General features: G+C 53.0%; 1 protein-coding gene across 1 annotated transcript in view; it reads right to left on the bottom strand.

The window, feature by feature from the left end:
• Positions 1 to 16,063, bottom strand: part of LOC141148367 (uncharacterized) — a 636,575-nt gene that overhangs the window by 487,113 nt on the left and 133,399 nt on the right. The window contains exon 3 of the mRNA XM_073635776.1: positions 2,215 to 2,304. Within this exon, the coding sequence (XP_073491877.1) occupies positions 2,215 to 2,304 (90 nt within the window). The remainder of the gene's footprint in view (positions 1 to 2,214; positions 2,305 to 16,063) is intronic.

Genomic DNA, 16,063 nt, shown 5'->3' with positions numbered 1-16,063 from the left:
TTTTTATGCTATATATTTTATTTTTTTTTACACTTTTTTTGTAACACTAACTTTTATAACTGTAACCGGTTCCAGGTTCGGGTCTCTCAAAATGTGATGGCATCTTGGGAGACCCTGTGGTAGTGTGCCTAGTCTGTGCAATGCTGTACACTAATACTCAACTAGTGTATGGTAGCGTTCAAAAACATTCACCAATGCAAAGACCAAGATTGTCAGGACAGGAGGGATAATATAGGGTGTCACGCCTATATCCGCCCTTGCTGCAGACACAACATCTTTTTTGGGGGGGTTCGTTGGGTAGGGGTACTCAGGAGGACATAAAGAAAATGCCTCTCATGTAGCCGACTGCATTTGGTTGGGGATGTGAATAGGGGAAGTACGGGCGCTGCAGAAGCGGTGGGTTCCCAATTATTAGGATTGGCGAATGCAGCAGGAAGGGCATTATGGGCACGACGGGCCTGTGTTTGTCTTCTTCTTGGTGGCAGCGGGACACTACTTGTGCTTGCCACCTCACCAGCTTGAACTGCACTTATGGGACTCGCCACGTCACCAAGTGTTACTGCAGTGCTGGTTTGACTACGACCGGGGTGTACTAGGCCGCTGGTGCTTGCCAGTTCACCAAAACGCTACCAAAAAAACTGTTAGCGGTCGCAGGGATCAGGCCTGACTCTGCAAACGCTGCAGTTATGTGTTTAGTGTTTTGTAAGTGACAGTGATCGATCGATACTGCACTTGGGTGGGCTGGGCTGGGCTGGGCTGGGCCGGGCGGAGGGGCAAAACACAGGTGCTAGCAGGTATCTGGGCTGATCCCGCTAACACTGCATTTTTGGGAACCCTAAACTGCTGGGGACGCTAGTATAGATCTGATCGGATCAGATATTGATCCGTTCAGATACTATACCACTAAGGGAGGTGTATGGTGCGTGCGTGGGTGTTAGCGCTACTGGCACTAACCGGACGCTGCCTGGGGCGACGCAGACCCTATCTGACCCTAAAACCTAACTTATATCACCGCCGGGCGATCAGGGGGCTAAACCTTTATTCGGTAATAAACGGCCGGTGCCCTGACACTATAAAAAATAAACTAACTAAACAGCATCACCCGTAACAGTTATACGGTGATCAATGGTGAAAGGGTTAACTAGGGGGCAATCAAGGGGTTAAAACCTTTATTAGGTAGTATATGGGGGTCCCTGACGCTATAAAACGCTAACGGCGAACCTATATATTTACCTCCCTAACTAGCGTCACCAGTGACACTAATACATCGATCAGAAAAACGATCCCTTAGTGACACTGGCGGGGGTGATCAAGGGGTTAAAACTTTATTGGGGGGGTTAGGGGGGTACCCTAGACCTAAAGGGGGCCTAACACTAACTGCCCTTCCACACTAGCTGTCACAAACGGACACCAATGCAGTAATCGGAAAAAAAAACAGCTTGGTGTCACTGTGATGGGGGGGGGGATTAGGCGGTGATCAGGGGGTGATCGGGGGTGATGGGGGGTGTAAAGTGTGCCTAGTGTGTTTTACTGTATGTGTTGTGTTGGTGCACTTACTCAGATGTCTTCTCTCTTCTGCGCCGGAACGGAAAATACCGACCTGAGGAGAGATGACATCACTTCCTCTGCTGCAGGAGGAAGATCACGTACCAGATACGTGATTTTGCCTGCCCGTGCCATTCTGCCACAGTATATCTGCATTAGGCGGTCGGCAAGTGGTTAAGGAATAATACTAACTTTCTTTCACTGTGAGCTTGCTTGTTACACAATATATTTTTTTTTATGTTCATAGTTACATTTTTTAGCAGTATTGATTTTCATTGTGTATGGCATTATCTATGCTTTTGTAAGGTTCAGTATCACACAGCGCTGCATTTTTTTGTTTTTTGTATATATGTTTTCACAGATTATGGGATTGTGATCAATGCTTAGCAGCTGTGAATTTGCACTTTGTTTCAAAGGAATTATTATACCACACCTGACGCTAGGTTACTTTATACCTGACGCTGATAGAGTAGCTCACAAGATTTATATATTTTTATAATGACAAATGTGTGTATCCAAATCTTGACATCCATCCCTTAGGGTGCCACCAACTTCCTAACCTCCCGATTGACCACATAAATCTATACTTTCTGTATTATACCTAAGTGGAGATGTGCCCTTTCTATTTGCCTCTGAATTCCATGTGTTAAAAAGTAGAATTACCATCACCTTGTGATTGTGTACCGCTGTATCCAGCACCCTTCCACCGCATCGATCTGACATCATGAATTGATTGAGACCAATGTGAAATCCCATAACCTGCATGGGGAAAATGACAAAAGAAGATGAGGAAGATGCCTCTGATAAATTTCCATCTTCACCTAAACCTCGTCTTTTATATGTTGTTTTGGTTTGTTTGTCTTGAAGGTGTGTCCAGCTTTTTCTTTTATTTTTCTGAATAATATCCTTTCTATGTTTTTTTCAGAGGATTTCATCTCATCATTTTTCTTGATATACAGTATATTTCCTTGACTTGAAAAGCTGGTCATTTGTTAGACAATTCCTTAATCTCCTTATCAAGTCTAGAACTTTCCATTTCATAATGTCGTTTCAAAATATGCATCATATTTAAAGTGGTTCTAAAGCTAAAATGTTTTTTACCTTAATACATTCCCTGCTCTAAAGTGATTGTTATTTTTATTGAAAAAAAACGAGACTTTACAAACATGTTATACTTACCTCCTCTGTGCAGTTGGTTTTGCAGAGAGCAGCCCGGATCCTCCTCTTCTCGGGTCCCTCTTTGCTGTTCCTGGCCCCTCCCTCGTGATGAGTGCCCCCACAGCAAGCAGCTTGTTATGGGGGCACCAGAGCTGAGTCAGTGCTCAGTGTGTCCATTCAGACATGGTGCTGCAGCCCAGCCCCACCCCCTCTCTGTCCTGATTGGTGGACTGACTGCTGTGTTTTAGCCAAGCAGGAGGGAGAGTCTCGGACAGCCGAGACATTTGTGGACATCACTGGATAGAGATGGGGCTCAGGTAAGTATTAGGGGGTGCTGGGGAGGCTCATGCACACAGAAGGCTTTTTATCTTCATGCATAGAATGCACCTTCTGCCTTTACAACTCCTTTAAGGTAAAAAAAATGTTTTAGGACTTGCTGTGCCCCCTCCCCCTCTAAACACTTTCCTGTCTCAATCCAGGACTCAGATAAGTGCTGTGCCCAACTTCAGTTTTCTCTCCCTCTTCACACAGAGACTAACAGACCCCAGCGGGAGCTATAGGTTCCTATTCCTGTCATTCAAATTCAGTGAGGAAGGAGTGGGGGGTGAAGCTGAGCAATAGACACACACAGCCCAGCTCAGGAGCTAGTCTGTATGAGTGCCACCATAGCAAGCTGCTTGCTGTGGGGCATTCGGACTTTAGAATCACTTTAAACCATTTCCTGCCTGGCCTATAGCAGAATAACGGCCGGACGGTGGTTCAGTTATCCTACTGGGCGTCATATGACGTTCTGCAGGATAACAGCCGGTGGAGGCTCTTTACCACGTGATCAGCCGTGTCCAATCACAGCTGGTCACGATGTAAACTGGAAGAGCCGGTGATCGGCTTTTCCTCACTCACGTCTGACAGACGGGAGTAGAGGAGAGCCGATCGGCGGCTCTCCTGACAGGGGGGTCTGCGCTATTGTTTATCAGCGAAGCCCCCCCGTCGGATGCCCACACTGGACCACCAGGGAAGCCGCCAGGACCACCAGGAAAGCTCCTAACATGTGGATGGCCACATGAAAATTGATGCCCAACATATGCCAATCAATCAGTGCCTACAAATGGGCACTGACTGGCACTTCTGTGGCACAATAAAAAACAGTGATGCCCAGCAATGCCACCCATTAGTGTCCATTAGTGCCCATCCATGCCCACCTATCAGTGCCCATCAGTGCCCACCTATCAGTGCCCATCTATGAGTGCTTATCAGTGCCACTTGAATTGAGCTGCTAGGCCAAGTGAACTGCACAAAAAAGGTGCATGCACCTTTTTAAAAACATGGCCACAAGGAAACCACATGATCTTTTTGACCATGTGGTTTCGGCACCCACGATCGCACTGCAGGCTGAGATGCATGGAGGTGCCATTCATTCTGAATAGCAGTCCCGTGCGTCTCACAAGAGCAGTGCAATTTGACTGCGGGTGATTGTGGGTGTCGATGCGATACCCGCAACTGGAACGCATGGCCCGCACTAGTGTAAACCGAGCCTCAATCATATATTTTTGAATTTCCAATTGTGGTGGAATCCTTTGAATCAAAAGATGAATAATAATAAACTCTGAGAGGTACTATACCAAAAAATGTAGTATCAAATAAAAACCTACCCCATAGCGGGAGGAAGAAAACGCTGTACCTCTAGGGGACACAACACAAATAAACTACATAGATTATATAAAGAGTAAAATATTCTTTTATTATGTCTATACATAAAAAAATAAAAAAGTAAACCAGTCTCCATGAAGAATGAATTGCGACAATTTCAAAGTGTGTATTAGCACCTTCAGGCCGGGTTCACACTGGTCCGACAAACGCTCCGACATTGGGAGCTCATCATAGGTGTGCGCAGCCTCTTGCATTAGGGTGTGCACCCCAAAGCTCAAATACATATGCATGTGTATATGTACTGATGGTGTCAGTAGGGAAGTGGACAGTGTAATTTTGTTTATTTTCTTTTCCAAAAAATTATTTTCTTTTGTAACATTTTTTTGGGGGATGAAATATCAGTGGTCTAAACAGGGGGGGAATATGCACCACACAAGGCAATTAGGGTGTGCCCAGGCACACCTGGCACACCCTGTGCGCACGCCTATGGAGCTCATGTCGCATGACATGTGAAATTCAATGTTTCCCTATGGGAGCCTTCTCAACTGGTCCGACACAAGTAGTTCCGACTTTAGAAATGCTCCCTGTATTACTTTGGTCTGACTTTGATCCTACTTCAGCCCATTGACTATCATTGAAGTCGGATCAAAGTCAGATTGCCATCTCGCATGATCCGACTTCGGCATGCGACTTGTGCTCAGATGATCTTGAGGGGGAACTCCGCGCCAAATTTTAAATTAAAAACCGGCATGGGTTCCCCCTCCAAGAGCATACCAGGCCCTTGGGTCTGGTATGGACCTTAAGGGGAACCCCCTACGCCAAAAAAAACGGCGTGGGGGTCTCCCCCAAAATCCATACCAGACCCTTATCCGAGCACGCAGCCCAGCTGGTCAGGAATGGGGGTGGGGACGAGTCAGCACCCCCCCTCCTGGACCGTACCAGGCCGCATGCCCTCAACATGGGGGGGTGCTTTGGGGCAGGGGGGCACCCTGCGGGCCCCCCCACCCCAAAGCACTTTGTCCCCATGTTGATGAGGACAAGGGCCTCTTCCTGACAACCCTGGCCATTGGTTTTCGGGGTCTGCGGGCGGGGGGCTTATCAGAATCCGGGAGCCCCCTTTAATAAGAGGGCCCCCAGATCCCGGCCCCCCACCCTATGTGAATGAGTATGAGGTACGTGCTCGGATAAGGGTCTGGTATGGATTTGGGGGGACGCCCAAGCTGTTTTTTCGGCGTAGGGGGGTTCCCCTTGGGGTCCATACCAGACCCAAGGGCCCGGTATGCTCTTGGAGGGGGAACCCATGCCAGTTTTTTATTTAAAATTTGGTGTGGAGTTCCCCCTCAAGATTCATACCAAACACAGTGCCGGGTATTGGCGGGGATCCAAGTCGGATCCCCATTCATTGAAAGTCGGACGCATGCTGGCTTCATGACGCAGTTTAAAGTCGGATCCAAAGTAGGACGGCTGTCGTGTCGCACCAGTGTGAACCCGGCCTCAGCCTGGTTTTTGCAGACATGCATGATGATTGCACACCTATGGGCTGGGTTTTTATTCCCCTCAGGGCTCACACTTAGACCCCTTTCACACTGTGCCACCACCGGCGTCAGTGGTAAAGCAGCGCTATTTTTAGCTCCGCTTTACTGCCGTTTTAGCGGCACTATTTGGCCACTAGCGGGGCGCTGGAGTGGCGTTTTGCCGGCGGTATCACAGCACTGACCCATTGATTTCAATGCGAAGGAGCGGTGAGTTCACCGCTCCAAAGAAGCTGCTGGCAGGACTTTTTCTGACGTCCTGCCAGCGCACCGCCCCTGTGTGAATGGAGCCGCTGTTTTAGGGCGGTTTGCAGGCGCTATTTTTAACGCTATAGTGCCTGCAAAACGCTCCAGTGTGAAAGGGGTCTTAGGAACAGCTCCACCCCACAGGCAGGTGGCCTGGTGTAGGAGTCGGGAGGGCTTTCAGGTGGAGAAGGCTCCATGAAAGAGAGGCAGACAGTCTCTAGGAGTCTGAGCGTGTGTCTGCAGGAGGCAGATGTGGCCCACAACCAATCAGCACGCAGCTGAGCAAGTAAGCTCCAGGAGGGAGTTTGACCAAGTAAGAGTGAGTGAAAAAAGAGAGAGAGGAGCGCCACTAAGTAAAATCATTTATTCACCAATATAAAAACAAGTATCAACTTACATTTAGGAGCGGTATATAGAACAGACAGATGTGATTCCTGATAGAAGAGGGGGAAGGGAACAGTCAGTGATTCCCCAGGGATGCCTCCAAACACGACGCAGTCTGGCGGGGAGGCCAGGACGGTACACAGCCTGTCTCTGCGGGAGGACGGAGCGGCAGCCCAGGAAGCTGCTGGCAATGTTGTCAATGAGGAGAAAAAACACAACGCGTTTCTGAGCATGCGCAGGGTCTGTACGGCACATGCGCGCTCCTTTATCAAGTGTAGCTACACTTGATACACACATGGTCAGCAACAATACTCAGGTAGGCGGTGGTGGTGTTTAAATGATGCTCAGTTGGTACTAAGGGGCCCCAAGTGTGCCAAGAAAATATCCCCCACACCATTACACCACCACCACCAGCCTGAACCGGTAATACAAGGCAGGATGGATCCATGCTTTCATTTGTTTACACCAAATTCTGACCCCACCATCTGAATGTCACAGCTGAAATCCAGACTCATCAGACCAGGTAACGTTTTTGCAATCTTCTATTGTTCAGTTTTGGTGAGCCTGTGAGAATTGTATCCTCACACTTCTGTTCTTAGCTGACAGGAGTGGAACCCGGTGTGGTCATCTGCTGCTGTAGCCCATCTGCTTCAAGGTTCGATGTGTTGTGCGTTCAGAGATGTATTCTGCATACCATGGATGTAACGAGTGGTTATTTGAGTTACTGTTGCCTTTCTATCATCTCAAACCAGTCTGACCCATTCTCCTCTGACATCAACAGGGAATTTAGGAGGTATTCACGGTACCTACAGGTAAGCCTTGTTATAGGCTTACCTGTAGGTAAAAGTGGTGTAACAGGGTTTACAAATCACTTTAAATCCACTTTCTTCCACATTCTGATGCTTGGTTTGACGTCTTCACTACGTCTATATGCCTAAAAGCATTCAGTTGCTGCAATGTGATGATGTGCTGCCTCAGCTGATTGCAGTGACGTCAGCAGAGAGTGGACTTCAAACCGCTCTCTCCACTGAAAACGTGTCACAGGAGTGCAAAACGAATTACACTCCTGTGACCCTTAGGAGAAGCCCAGCCTAAAAAGCTCAGACTGGACTTCACCTTTAGGGCAGTGCTGGAAAATAATGGTGGCCACATAAAATATTGACACCTTGGGCCGAATTTGGACATTTTCACTTAGGGGTGTACTCACTTTTGTTGCCAGTGGTTTAGACATTAATGGCTGTGTGTTGAGTTATTTTGAGGGTACAGCAAATTTACACTGTTATACAAGCTGTACACTCACTACTTTACATTGTAGTAAAGTGTCATTTCTTCAGTGTTGTCACATGAAAAGATAGAATAAAATATTTACAGAAATGTGAGGGGTGTACTTACTTTTTTGAGATATTGTATGTTTGTGGGATGAAGGGGTGTACAATGGTATTTTGTTACGCAAGGAAGCAGTAACTATGAGATTGTTAACCCATGATCAACAATTGCACCAAGCCATGTCAAAGTCCGAGAGTTCACTGAATTTTTCATTGTTAGACTCCATGAGAGCTGCGATAGTCCGATCATATACAGCAAGTACAAAGAAGGGCAACAAAGCTAATAAAGGGTCTGGAGGATCTTAGTTATGAGGAAAGGTTGCGAGCACTGAACTTATTCTCTCTGGAGAAGAGACGCTTGAGAGGGGATATGATTTCAATTTATAAATACCATACTGGTGACCCCACAATAGGGAGAAAACTTTTTCACGGAAGGGAGTTTAACAAGATTAGAAGAGGTTTAGCCTTAAACTACAAATAAGGTTTTTTACTGTAATGCCTCTTACACACGATCACACATAATGACAACAAAATCCATGGATTTTTTCCGACGGATGTTGGCCCAAACACACAAATCTTGTTGGAAATTCCAAATGTCAAGAACGCAGTGACGTACAACACGTACGACGAGCCGAGAAAAATGAAGTTCAAAAGCCAGTGCGGCTCTTCTGCTTGATTCCGAGCATGCATGGAATTTTGTGTGTCGGAATTGTGTACACCCGATCGAAATTTACAACGGATTTTGTTGTCGGAAAATTTGAGATCCAGATCTCAAATTTTGTTTGTCGGAAACTCCGATGGAAAATGTCCGACCGTGTGTACACAGCACCAGATGCAATGTGTCATTTTCCACTATCGCCTGCCCCCAGATGCTGCGTGTCACTTGCCACCACATGCAGTGTGTCACATGATACATCGTCTGCTGCCAGAGAGAGGGCAGAGAGAGAGAGAAGGGGGGCAGAGAGAGAGAGATAGAGAGGGGGACAGGGAGAGAGAGAGGGGGGCAGGGAGAGAGAGGGGGGGACAGGAAGAGAGAGAGAGAGAGAGAGGCAGGGAGAGAGAGAGGCAGGGAGAGAGAGAGAGAGAGAGAGAGAGAGAGAGAGAGAGGGGGGACAGGGAAAGAGAAAGAGAGAGAGGGGGACAGGGAGAGAGAGAGAGGAGGAGGACAAGGAGAGAGGAGGGACAAGGAGAGAGAGAGAGAGAGAGAGAGAGAGAGGGGGGGGCAGGGGGAGAGAGGGGGGACAGGGAGGGAGAGAGAGAGAGAGAGGGGGGGAGAGACAGGGAGAGAGAGAGAGAGGGGGGAGAGAGAGGGGGGACAGGGAGAGAAAAAGGGGGACAGGGAGAGAAAGAGGGGGAGGGAGAGAGAGGGGAGGGAGAGGGAGAGAGGGAGAGCAGGAAGAGAGCGAGAGAGGGGGGACAGGGAGAGAGAGAGAGAGAGAGAGAGGGGGGGACAGGGAGAGAGAGAGAGTTGGGACAGGGAGGGAGAGGGGACAGGGAGGGAGAGGGGGGGCAGGGAGAGAGAAAGAGAGAAAGGGGGAGAGAGAAAGGGGGAGAGAGAGAGAGAGAGAGAGAGGGGGGAGGGGGGACAGGGAGAGAAAGAGGGGGGACAGGGAGAGAGTGTGGGGACAGGGAGGGAGAGGGGGGACAGGGAGAGAGAAAGGGGGGGAGAGAGAGAGAGAGAGAGAGAGAGAGAGAGAGAGGGGGGGAGAGGGACAGGGAGAGAGATAGAGGGGGGGAGGGGGACAGGGAGAGAGAGAAAGAGAGGGGGGACAGGGAGAGAGAGAAAGAGAGGGGGACAGGGAGAGAGAGAGAGAGAGGGGGGGGACAGGGAGAGAGAGAGGGGGGGACAGGGAGAGAGAGAGGGGACAGGGAGAGAGAAAGAGAGAAAGGGGGGAGAGAGAGAGGGGGACAGGGAGAGAGAGAGAGGGCGACAGGGAGTGAGGGGGACAGGGAGAGAGAGAGAGAGAGGGCGACAGGGAGGGAGGGGGACAGGGAGAGAGGGAGGGCGACAGGGAGGGAGGGGGGGAGAGAGAGAGAGAGAGAGAGAGAGAGGGGGGGGCAGGGAGAGAGAGAGAGGGGGGGCATTGAGAGAGAGAGAGAGAGGGGGGGACAGGGAGAGAGAGGGGGGACAGAGAAAGAGAGGGGAGGGAGAGAGAGAGAGAGAGAGAGAGAGAGAGAGAGAGAGGACAGGGAAAGAGAAAAAGAGAAAGAGGGAGGGAGAGAGAGAGAGGGAGAGAGAGGGGGCAGGGAGAGAGAGGGGGACAGGGAGAGAGAGAGGGGGACAGGGAGAGAGAGAGAGAGAGAGAGAGAGAGAGAGGGAGAGAGAGGGGGGAGAGGGAGAGAGAGGGGGGAGAGGGAGAGAGAGGGGGGAGAGGGAGAGAGAGGGGGGAGAGGGAGAGAGAGGGGGGAGAGGGAGAGAGAGGGGGGAGAGGGAGAGAGAGGGGGAGAGGGGGGGACAGAGAGAGAGGGGAGGGAGAAAGAGAGAGGACAGGGAAAGAGAGAAAGAGGGAGAGGGGCACAGGGAGAGAGATAGAGAGAGAGAGAGATGGAATTTGCATCGAATTTTGTGTGTCGGAATTGTGTACACACGATCGGAATTTACCACGGATTTTGTTGTCGGAAAATTTGAGATCCAGATCTCAAATTTTGTTTGTCGGAAACTCCGATGGAAAATGTCCGATGGAGCCTACACACGGTCGGAATTTCCGAAACAAGCTCCCATAGAACATTTTCCATCGGAAAATCCGACCGTGTGTACACAGCATTAGAGCGGCAAGGATGTGGAATTCTCTTCCACAGGTGGTGGTCTCAGCGGGGAGAATCAATAGTTTCAAAAAACCAGGGCTGGACTAGGACAAAAATTTGGCCCTGGACTTCACCCAGAGCGGCCCACTTTAATTTTGAAAACATGCACATAACCAGTATGTGGATGTGGATACTTATTGAGTTTGGGATGGATCTGAGGGAAGTGGTGCGGCCTTTGTATGGGGCATCAGAGCGACCTGAAGGAAAATTGACACCTTGCCCCCCGGTAGGGTGACCACACTTCCAGACTGCCATTCAGGGACAATTTTGCCAAGGACAGGGGGGGAATGTAGTCTCAGGGTTGACGGGGAATTCAGCAGTGGGGGTAATTTGTTGGGTGAATGGCTGGTGCTGGCAATAAAAACAGGGGGGAGAGAGGGACAGGGAGAGAGAGAGAGAGAGGGAGGGGGGGGAGAGGGGGGACAGGAAGAGAGAGAGAGGGGGGACAGGGAGAGAGAGAGAGGTGGGACAGGGAGAGAAAGAGGGGGACAGGGAGAGAGAGAGAGGGAGGGAGAGAGAGGGGGGACAGGGAGATAGAGGGGGAGGGAGGGGGACAGGGAGAGAGAGAGGGGGGGACAGGGGAAGAGAGAGGGGGACAGGGAGAGAGGGGGGGGACAGGGAGAGAGAGAGAGAGAGAAGGACAAGGAGAGAGAGGGACAAGGAGAGAGAGGGGGACAGGGAGATAGAGAGGGGACAGGGAGAGAGAGAGAGTGGGGGCAGGGAGGGAGAGAGGGGGGGACAGGGGGAGAGAGAGATAGGGGGAGAGAGAGAGATAGGGGGAGAGAGGGGGACAGGGAGAGAGAAAGAGAGGGGGGACAGGGAGAGAGAGAGAGAGAGAGAGAGAGAGAGAGAGAGAGGGGGGGGGGAGAGGGGGGGAGGGAGAGAGAGAGGGGGGAGGGAGAGAATGAGGGTGACAGGAAGAAAGAGAGAGAGAGAGGGTGACAGGGAGGGTGAGAGGGAGAGAGAGAGGGGGGCAGGGAGAGAGGGGGGGCAGGGGGAGAGAGAGAGGGGAGTACAGGGAGAGAGAGGGGGAGAGGGGGGACAGAGAGAGAGAGGGGGGAGGGGGGAGAGAGAGAGAGGACAGGGAAAGAGAGAAAGAGAGAGAGGGGGACAGGGGGGGAGAGAGAGAGAGAGAGAGAGAGAGGGGGGGACAGGGAGAGAGAGAGAGGGGGGACAGGGAGAGAGAGAGAGGGGGGACAGGGAGAGAGAGAGAGGGGGGACAGGGAGAGAGAGAGGGGGGGACAGGGAGAGAGAGGGGGGAGAGGGGGGACAGAGAGAGAGGGGAGGGAGAGAGAGAGAGGGGAGGGAACGAGAGAAAGAGAGAGAGGGGGACAGGGAGAGAGAGAAAGAGAGAGAGGGGGACAGGGAGAGAGAGAGAGAGAGAGAGAGAGAGAGAGAGAGAGAGAGAGAGAGAGAGATGGAATTTGCATGGAATTTTGTGTGTCGGAATTGTGTACACACGATCGGGATTTACAACGGATTTTGTTGTCGGAAAATTTGAGATCCAGATCTCAAATTTTGTTTGTCGGAAACTCCGATGGAAAATGTCCGATGGAGCCTACACCACGGTTGGAATTTCCGAAACAAGCTCCCATAGAACATTTTCCATCGGAAAATCCGACCGTGTGTACACAGCATTAGAGCGGCAAGGATGTGGAATTCTCTTCCACAGGTGGTGGTCTCAGCGGGGAGAATCGATAGTTTCAAAAAACCAGGGCTGGACTAGGACAAAAATTTGGCCCTGGACTTCACCCAGAGAGAGGGAGGGAGAGAGAGGGGGGACAGGGAGAGAGAGGGGGCAGGGAGAGAGGGAGAGAGAGAGAGGGGGGACAGAGAGAGAGAGGGGGGCAGGGGAAAACGAGAGAGAGAGAGGGGCAGGGAGAGAGAGAGAGAGAGAGAGAGAGGGGGGGACAGGGAGAGAGAGGGGGACAGGGAGAGACAGAGGGGGACAGGGAGAGACAGAGGGGGGACAGGGAGAGAAAAAGGGGGGACAGGGAGAGAAAGAGGGGGGACAGGGAGAGAAAGAGGGGGGACAGGGAGAGAAAGAGGGGGGACAGTGAGAGAGAGGGAGGGAGAGAGAGAGGGACAGGGAGAGAGAGAGAGAGAGAGAGAGAGAGAGAGGGGGAGAGAAAGAGAGGGGGAGGGACAGGGAGAGAGAGAGGGGAGAGAGAGGGGGGAGAGAAAGAGGGGGGGACAGGGAGAGAGAGGGGGGGGGGAGAGAGAGAGGGGGGGACAGGGAGAGAGAGAGAGGGGACAGGGAGAGAGTGGGGGGACAGGGAGAGAGAGGGGGGACAGGGAGAGAGAGGGGAGAGAGAGGGGGGACAGGAAGAGAGAGACAGTGGGGCAGGGAGAGAGAGAGGGGGGTGACAGGGAGAGAGAGAGGGGGGACAGGGAGAGAGAGAGAGAGGGGGGGAGAGAGGGGAACAGGGAGAGAGAGGGGAGAGAGAGAGAGGGGGGACAGGAAGAGAGAGAGAGGGGGAGAGAGAGGAGAGAAAGAGGGGGGGCAGGAAGAGAGTGGGGGACAGGAAGAGAGAGTGGGGGGAGAGAGAGGGAGAGAGAGGAGGGAGAGAGAGGAGGGAGAGAGAGGGGGAGAGAGAGGGGGAGAGAGAGGGGGAGAGAGAGGGGGAGAGAGAGGGGAGACAGGGAGAGAGAGGGACAGGGAGAGAAAGAGGGCAAGAGAGAGAGAGAGAGGGAGAGAGAGAGGGGGGGAGAGAGAGGGGGGGGAGAGAGAGGGGGGCAGGGAGAGAGAGAGAGGGGGGGACAGGGAGAGAGAGAGGGGGAGACAGGGAGAGAGAGAGGGGGACACAGGGAGAGAGAGAGGGGGACACAGGGAGAGAGAGAGGGGGACAGGGAGAGAGGGAGGGGGGCAGGGAGAAAGAGAGAGAGGGGACAGGGAGAGAGAGAGAGGGGGGACAGGGAGAGAAAGAGAGGGGGGACAGGGAGAGAAAGAGAGGGAGGGCAGGGAGAGAAAGAGGGGGACAGGGAGAGAAAGAGGGGGACAGGGAGAGAAAGAGGGGGACAGGGAGAGAAAGAGGGGGACAGGGAGAGAAAGAGGGGGACAGGAGAGAAAGAGGGGGAGGGAGAGAGGGGGGGAGAGAGGGGGGCAGGGAGAGAGAGAGAGGGAGGGAGAGAGGGGGAACAGGGAGAGAGAGGGGGCAGGGAGAGAGAGAGAGAGAGGGGGGACAGAGAGAGAGAGAGAGAGAGAGGGGGGCAGGGGAAAAAGAGAGAGAGAGAGGGGGGGCAGGGGGAAAGAGAGAGAGGGGGGGGACAGGAAGAGAGAGGGGGACAGGGAGAGAGAGAGGGGGGCAGGGAGAGAGAGAGGGGGGCAGGGAGAGAGAGGGGGAGCAGGGAGAGAGAGAGGGGGACAGGGAGAGAGAGAGAGGGGGGACAGGGAGAGAGAGAGGGGGGACAGGGAGAGAGAGGGAGGGAGAGAGAGGGTGACAGGGAGAGAGAGAGAGGGAGAGGGGGGAGAGGGGGGACAGGGAGAGAGAGAGGGGGGGACAGGGAGAGAGAGAGAGAGAGAGAGAGAGGAGAGGGGGGACAGGGAGAGAGAGGGGGCAGGGAGGGAGAAAGAGGGGGCAGGGAGGGAGAGAGAAAGAGAGAAAGGGGGAGAGAGAGGGGGGACAGGGAGAGAGAGAGGGGGGAGAGAGAGAGAGAGAGAGAGAGAGGGGAGAGAGAGGGGGGACAGGGAGAGAAAGAGGGGGACAAGGAGAGAAAGAGGGGGACAGGGAGAGAAAGAGGGGGACAGGGAGAGAAAGAGGGGGACAGGGAGAGAAAGAGGGGGACAGGGAGAGAGTGAGGGGAAAGGGAGAGAGAGGGGAGAGAGAGAGGGGGACAGGGAGGGTGGGAGGGAGAGAGAGAGAGAGAGAGGGGGGCAGGGAGAGAGGGGGGGCAGGGGGAGAGAGAGAGGGGAGTACAGGGAGAGAGGGGGGGGAACAGGGAGAGAGAGGGGGAGAGGGGGGACAGAGAGAGAGAGAGGGGAGGGGGAGAGAGAGAGGACAGGGAAAGAGAGAAAGAGAGAGAGGGGGACAGGGAGAGAGAGAGAGAGAGAGAGAGAGAGAGAGAGAGAGAGAGAGAGAGGGGGGGGGCAGGGAGAGAGAGAGGGGGGACAGGGAGAGAGAGAGGGGGGACAGGGAGAGAGAGAGAGACGGGGGACAGGGAGAGAGAGAGGGGGGGGACAGGGAGAGAGAGAGGGGGGGACAGAGAGAGAGGGGAGGGAGAGAGAGAGAGAGGGGAGGGAACAAGAGAAAGAGAGAGAGGGGGACAGGGAGAGAGAGAAAGAGAGAGAGGGGGACAGGGAGAGAGAGAGAGAGAGAGAGAGAGAGAGAGAGAGAGAGATGGAATTTGCATGGAATTTTGTGTGTCGGAATTGTGTACACACGATCGGGATTTACAACGGATTTTGTTGTCGGAAAATTTGAGATCCAGATCTCAAATTTTGTTTGTCGGAAACTCCGATGGAAAATGTCCGATGGAGCCTACACCACGGTTGGAATTTCCGAAACAAGCTCCCATAGAACATTTTCCATCGGAAAATCCGACCGTGTGTGTGTACACAGCATTAGAGCGGCAAGGATGTGGAATTCTCTTCCACAGGTGGTGGTCTCAGCGGGGAGAATCGATAGTTTCAAAAAACCAGGGCTGGACTAGGACAAAAATTTGGCCCTGGACTTCACCCAGAGAGAGGGAGGGAGAGAGAGGGGGAACAGGGAGAGAGGGGGGGCAGGGAGAGAGAGAGAGGGGGGGACAGAGAGAGAGAGGGGGGGCAGGGGAAAACGAGAGAGAGAGAGGGGGCAGGGAGAGAGAGAGAGAGAGAGGGGGGACAGGGAGAGAGAGGGGGACAGGGAGAGACAGAGGGGGACAGGGAGAGACAGAGGGGGACAGGGAGAGACAGGGGGACAGGGAGAGACAGAGGGGGGACAGGGAGAGAAAGAGGGGGGGCAGGGAGAGAAAGAGGGGGGACAGTGAGAGAGAGGGAGGGAGAGAGAGAGAGGGAGAGGGGGGAGAGGGAGAGAGAGAGGGGGACAGGGAGAGAGAGAGAGAGAGAGAGAGAGAAAGGGGGAGAGAAAGAGAGGGGGAGGGACAGGGAGAGAGAGGGGGGGGGAGAGAGGGGGGAGAGAAAGAGGGGGGACAGGGAGAGAGAGAGGGGGGGAGAGAGAGAGAGAGAGAGAGAGGGGACAGGGAGAGAGAGAGAGGGGACAGGGAGAGAGAGGGTGACAGGGAGAGAGTGGGGGGACAGGGAGAGAGAGAGGGGGACAGGGAGAGAGAGGGGAGAGAGAGGGGGGACAGGAAGAGAGAGACAGTGGGGCAGGGAGAGAGAGAGGGGGGTGACAGGGAGATAGAGAGGGGGGACAGGGAGAGAGAGAGAGAGGGGGGGAGGGAGAGAGGGGAACAGGGAGAGAGAGGGGAGAGAGGGGGGGG

Source organism: Aquarana catesbeiana, linkage group LG06 (genome assembly GCF_042186555.1).
Source record: "Aquarana catesbeiana isolate 2022-GZ linkage group LG06, ASM4218655v1, whole genome shotgun sequence".
Classification (NCBI taxonomy): domain Eukaryota; kingdom Metazoa; phylum Chordata; class Amphibia; order Anura; family Ranidae; genus Aquarana; species Aquarana catesbeiana.
Note: the sequence above shows the minus strand (reverse complement) of the source record. Positions and strands in the feature narration are given on the sequence as shown.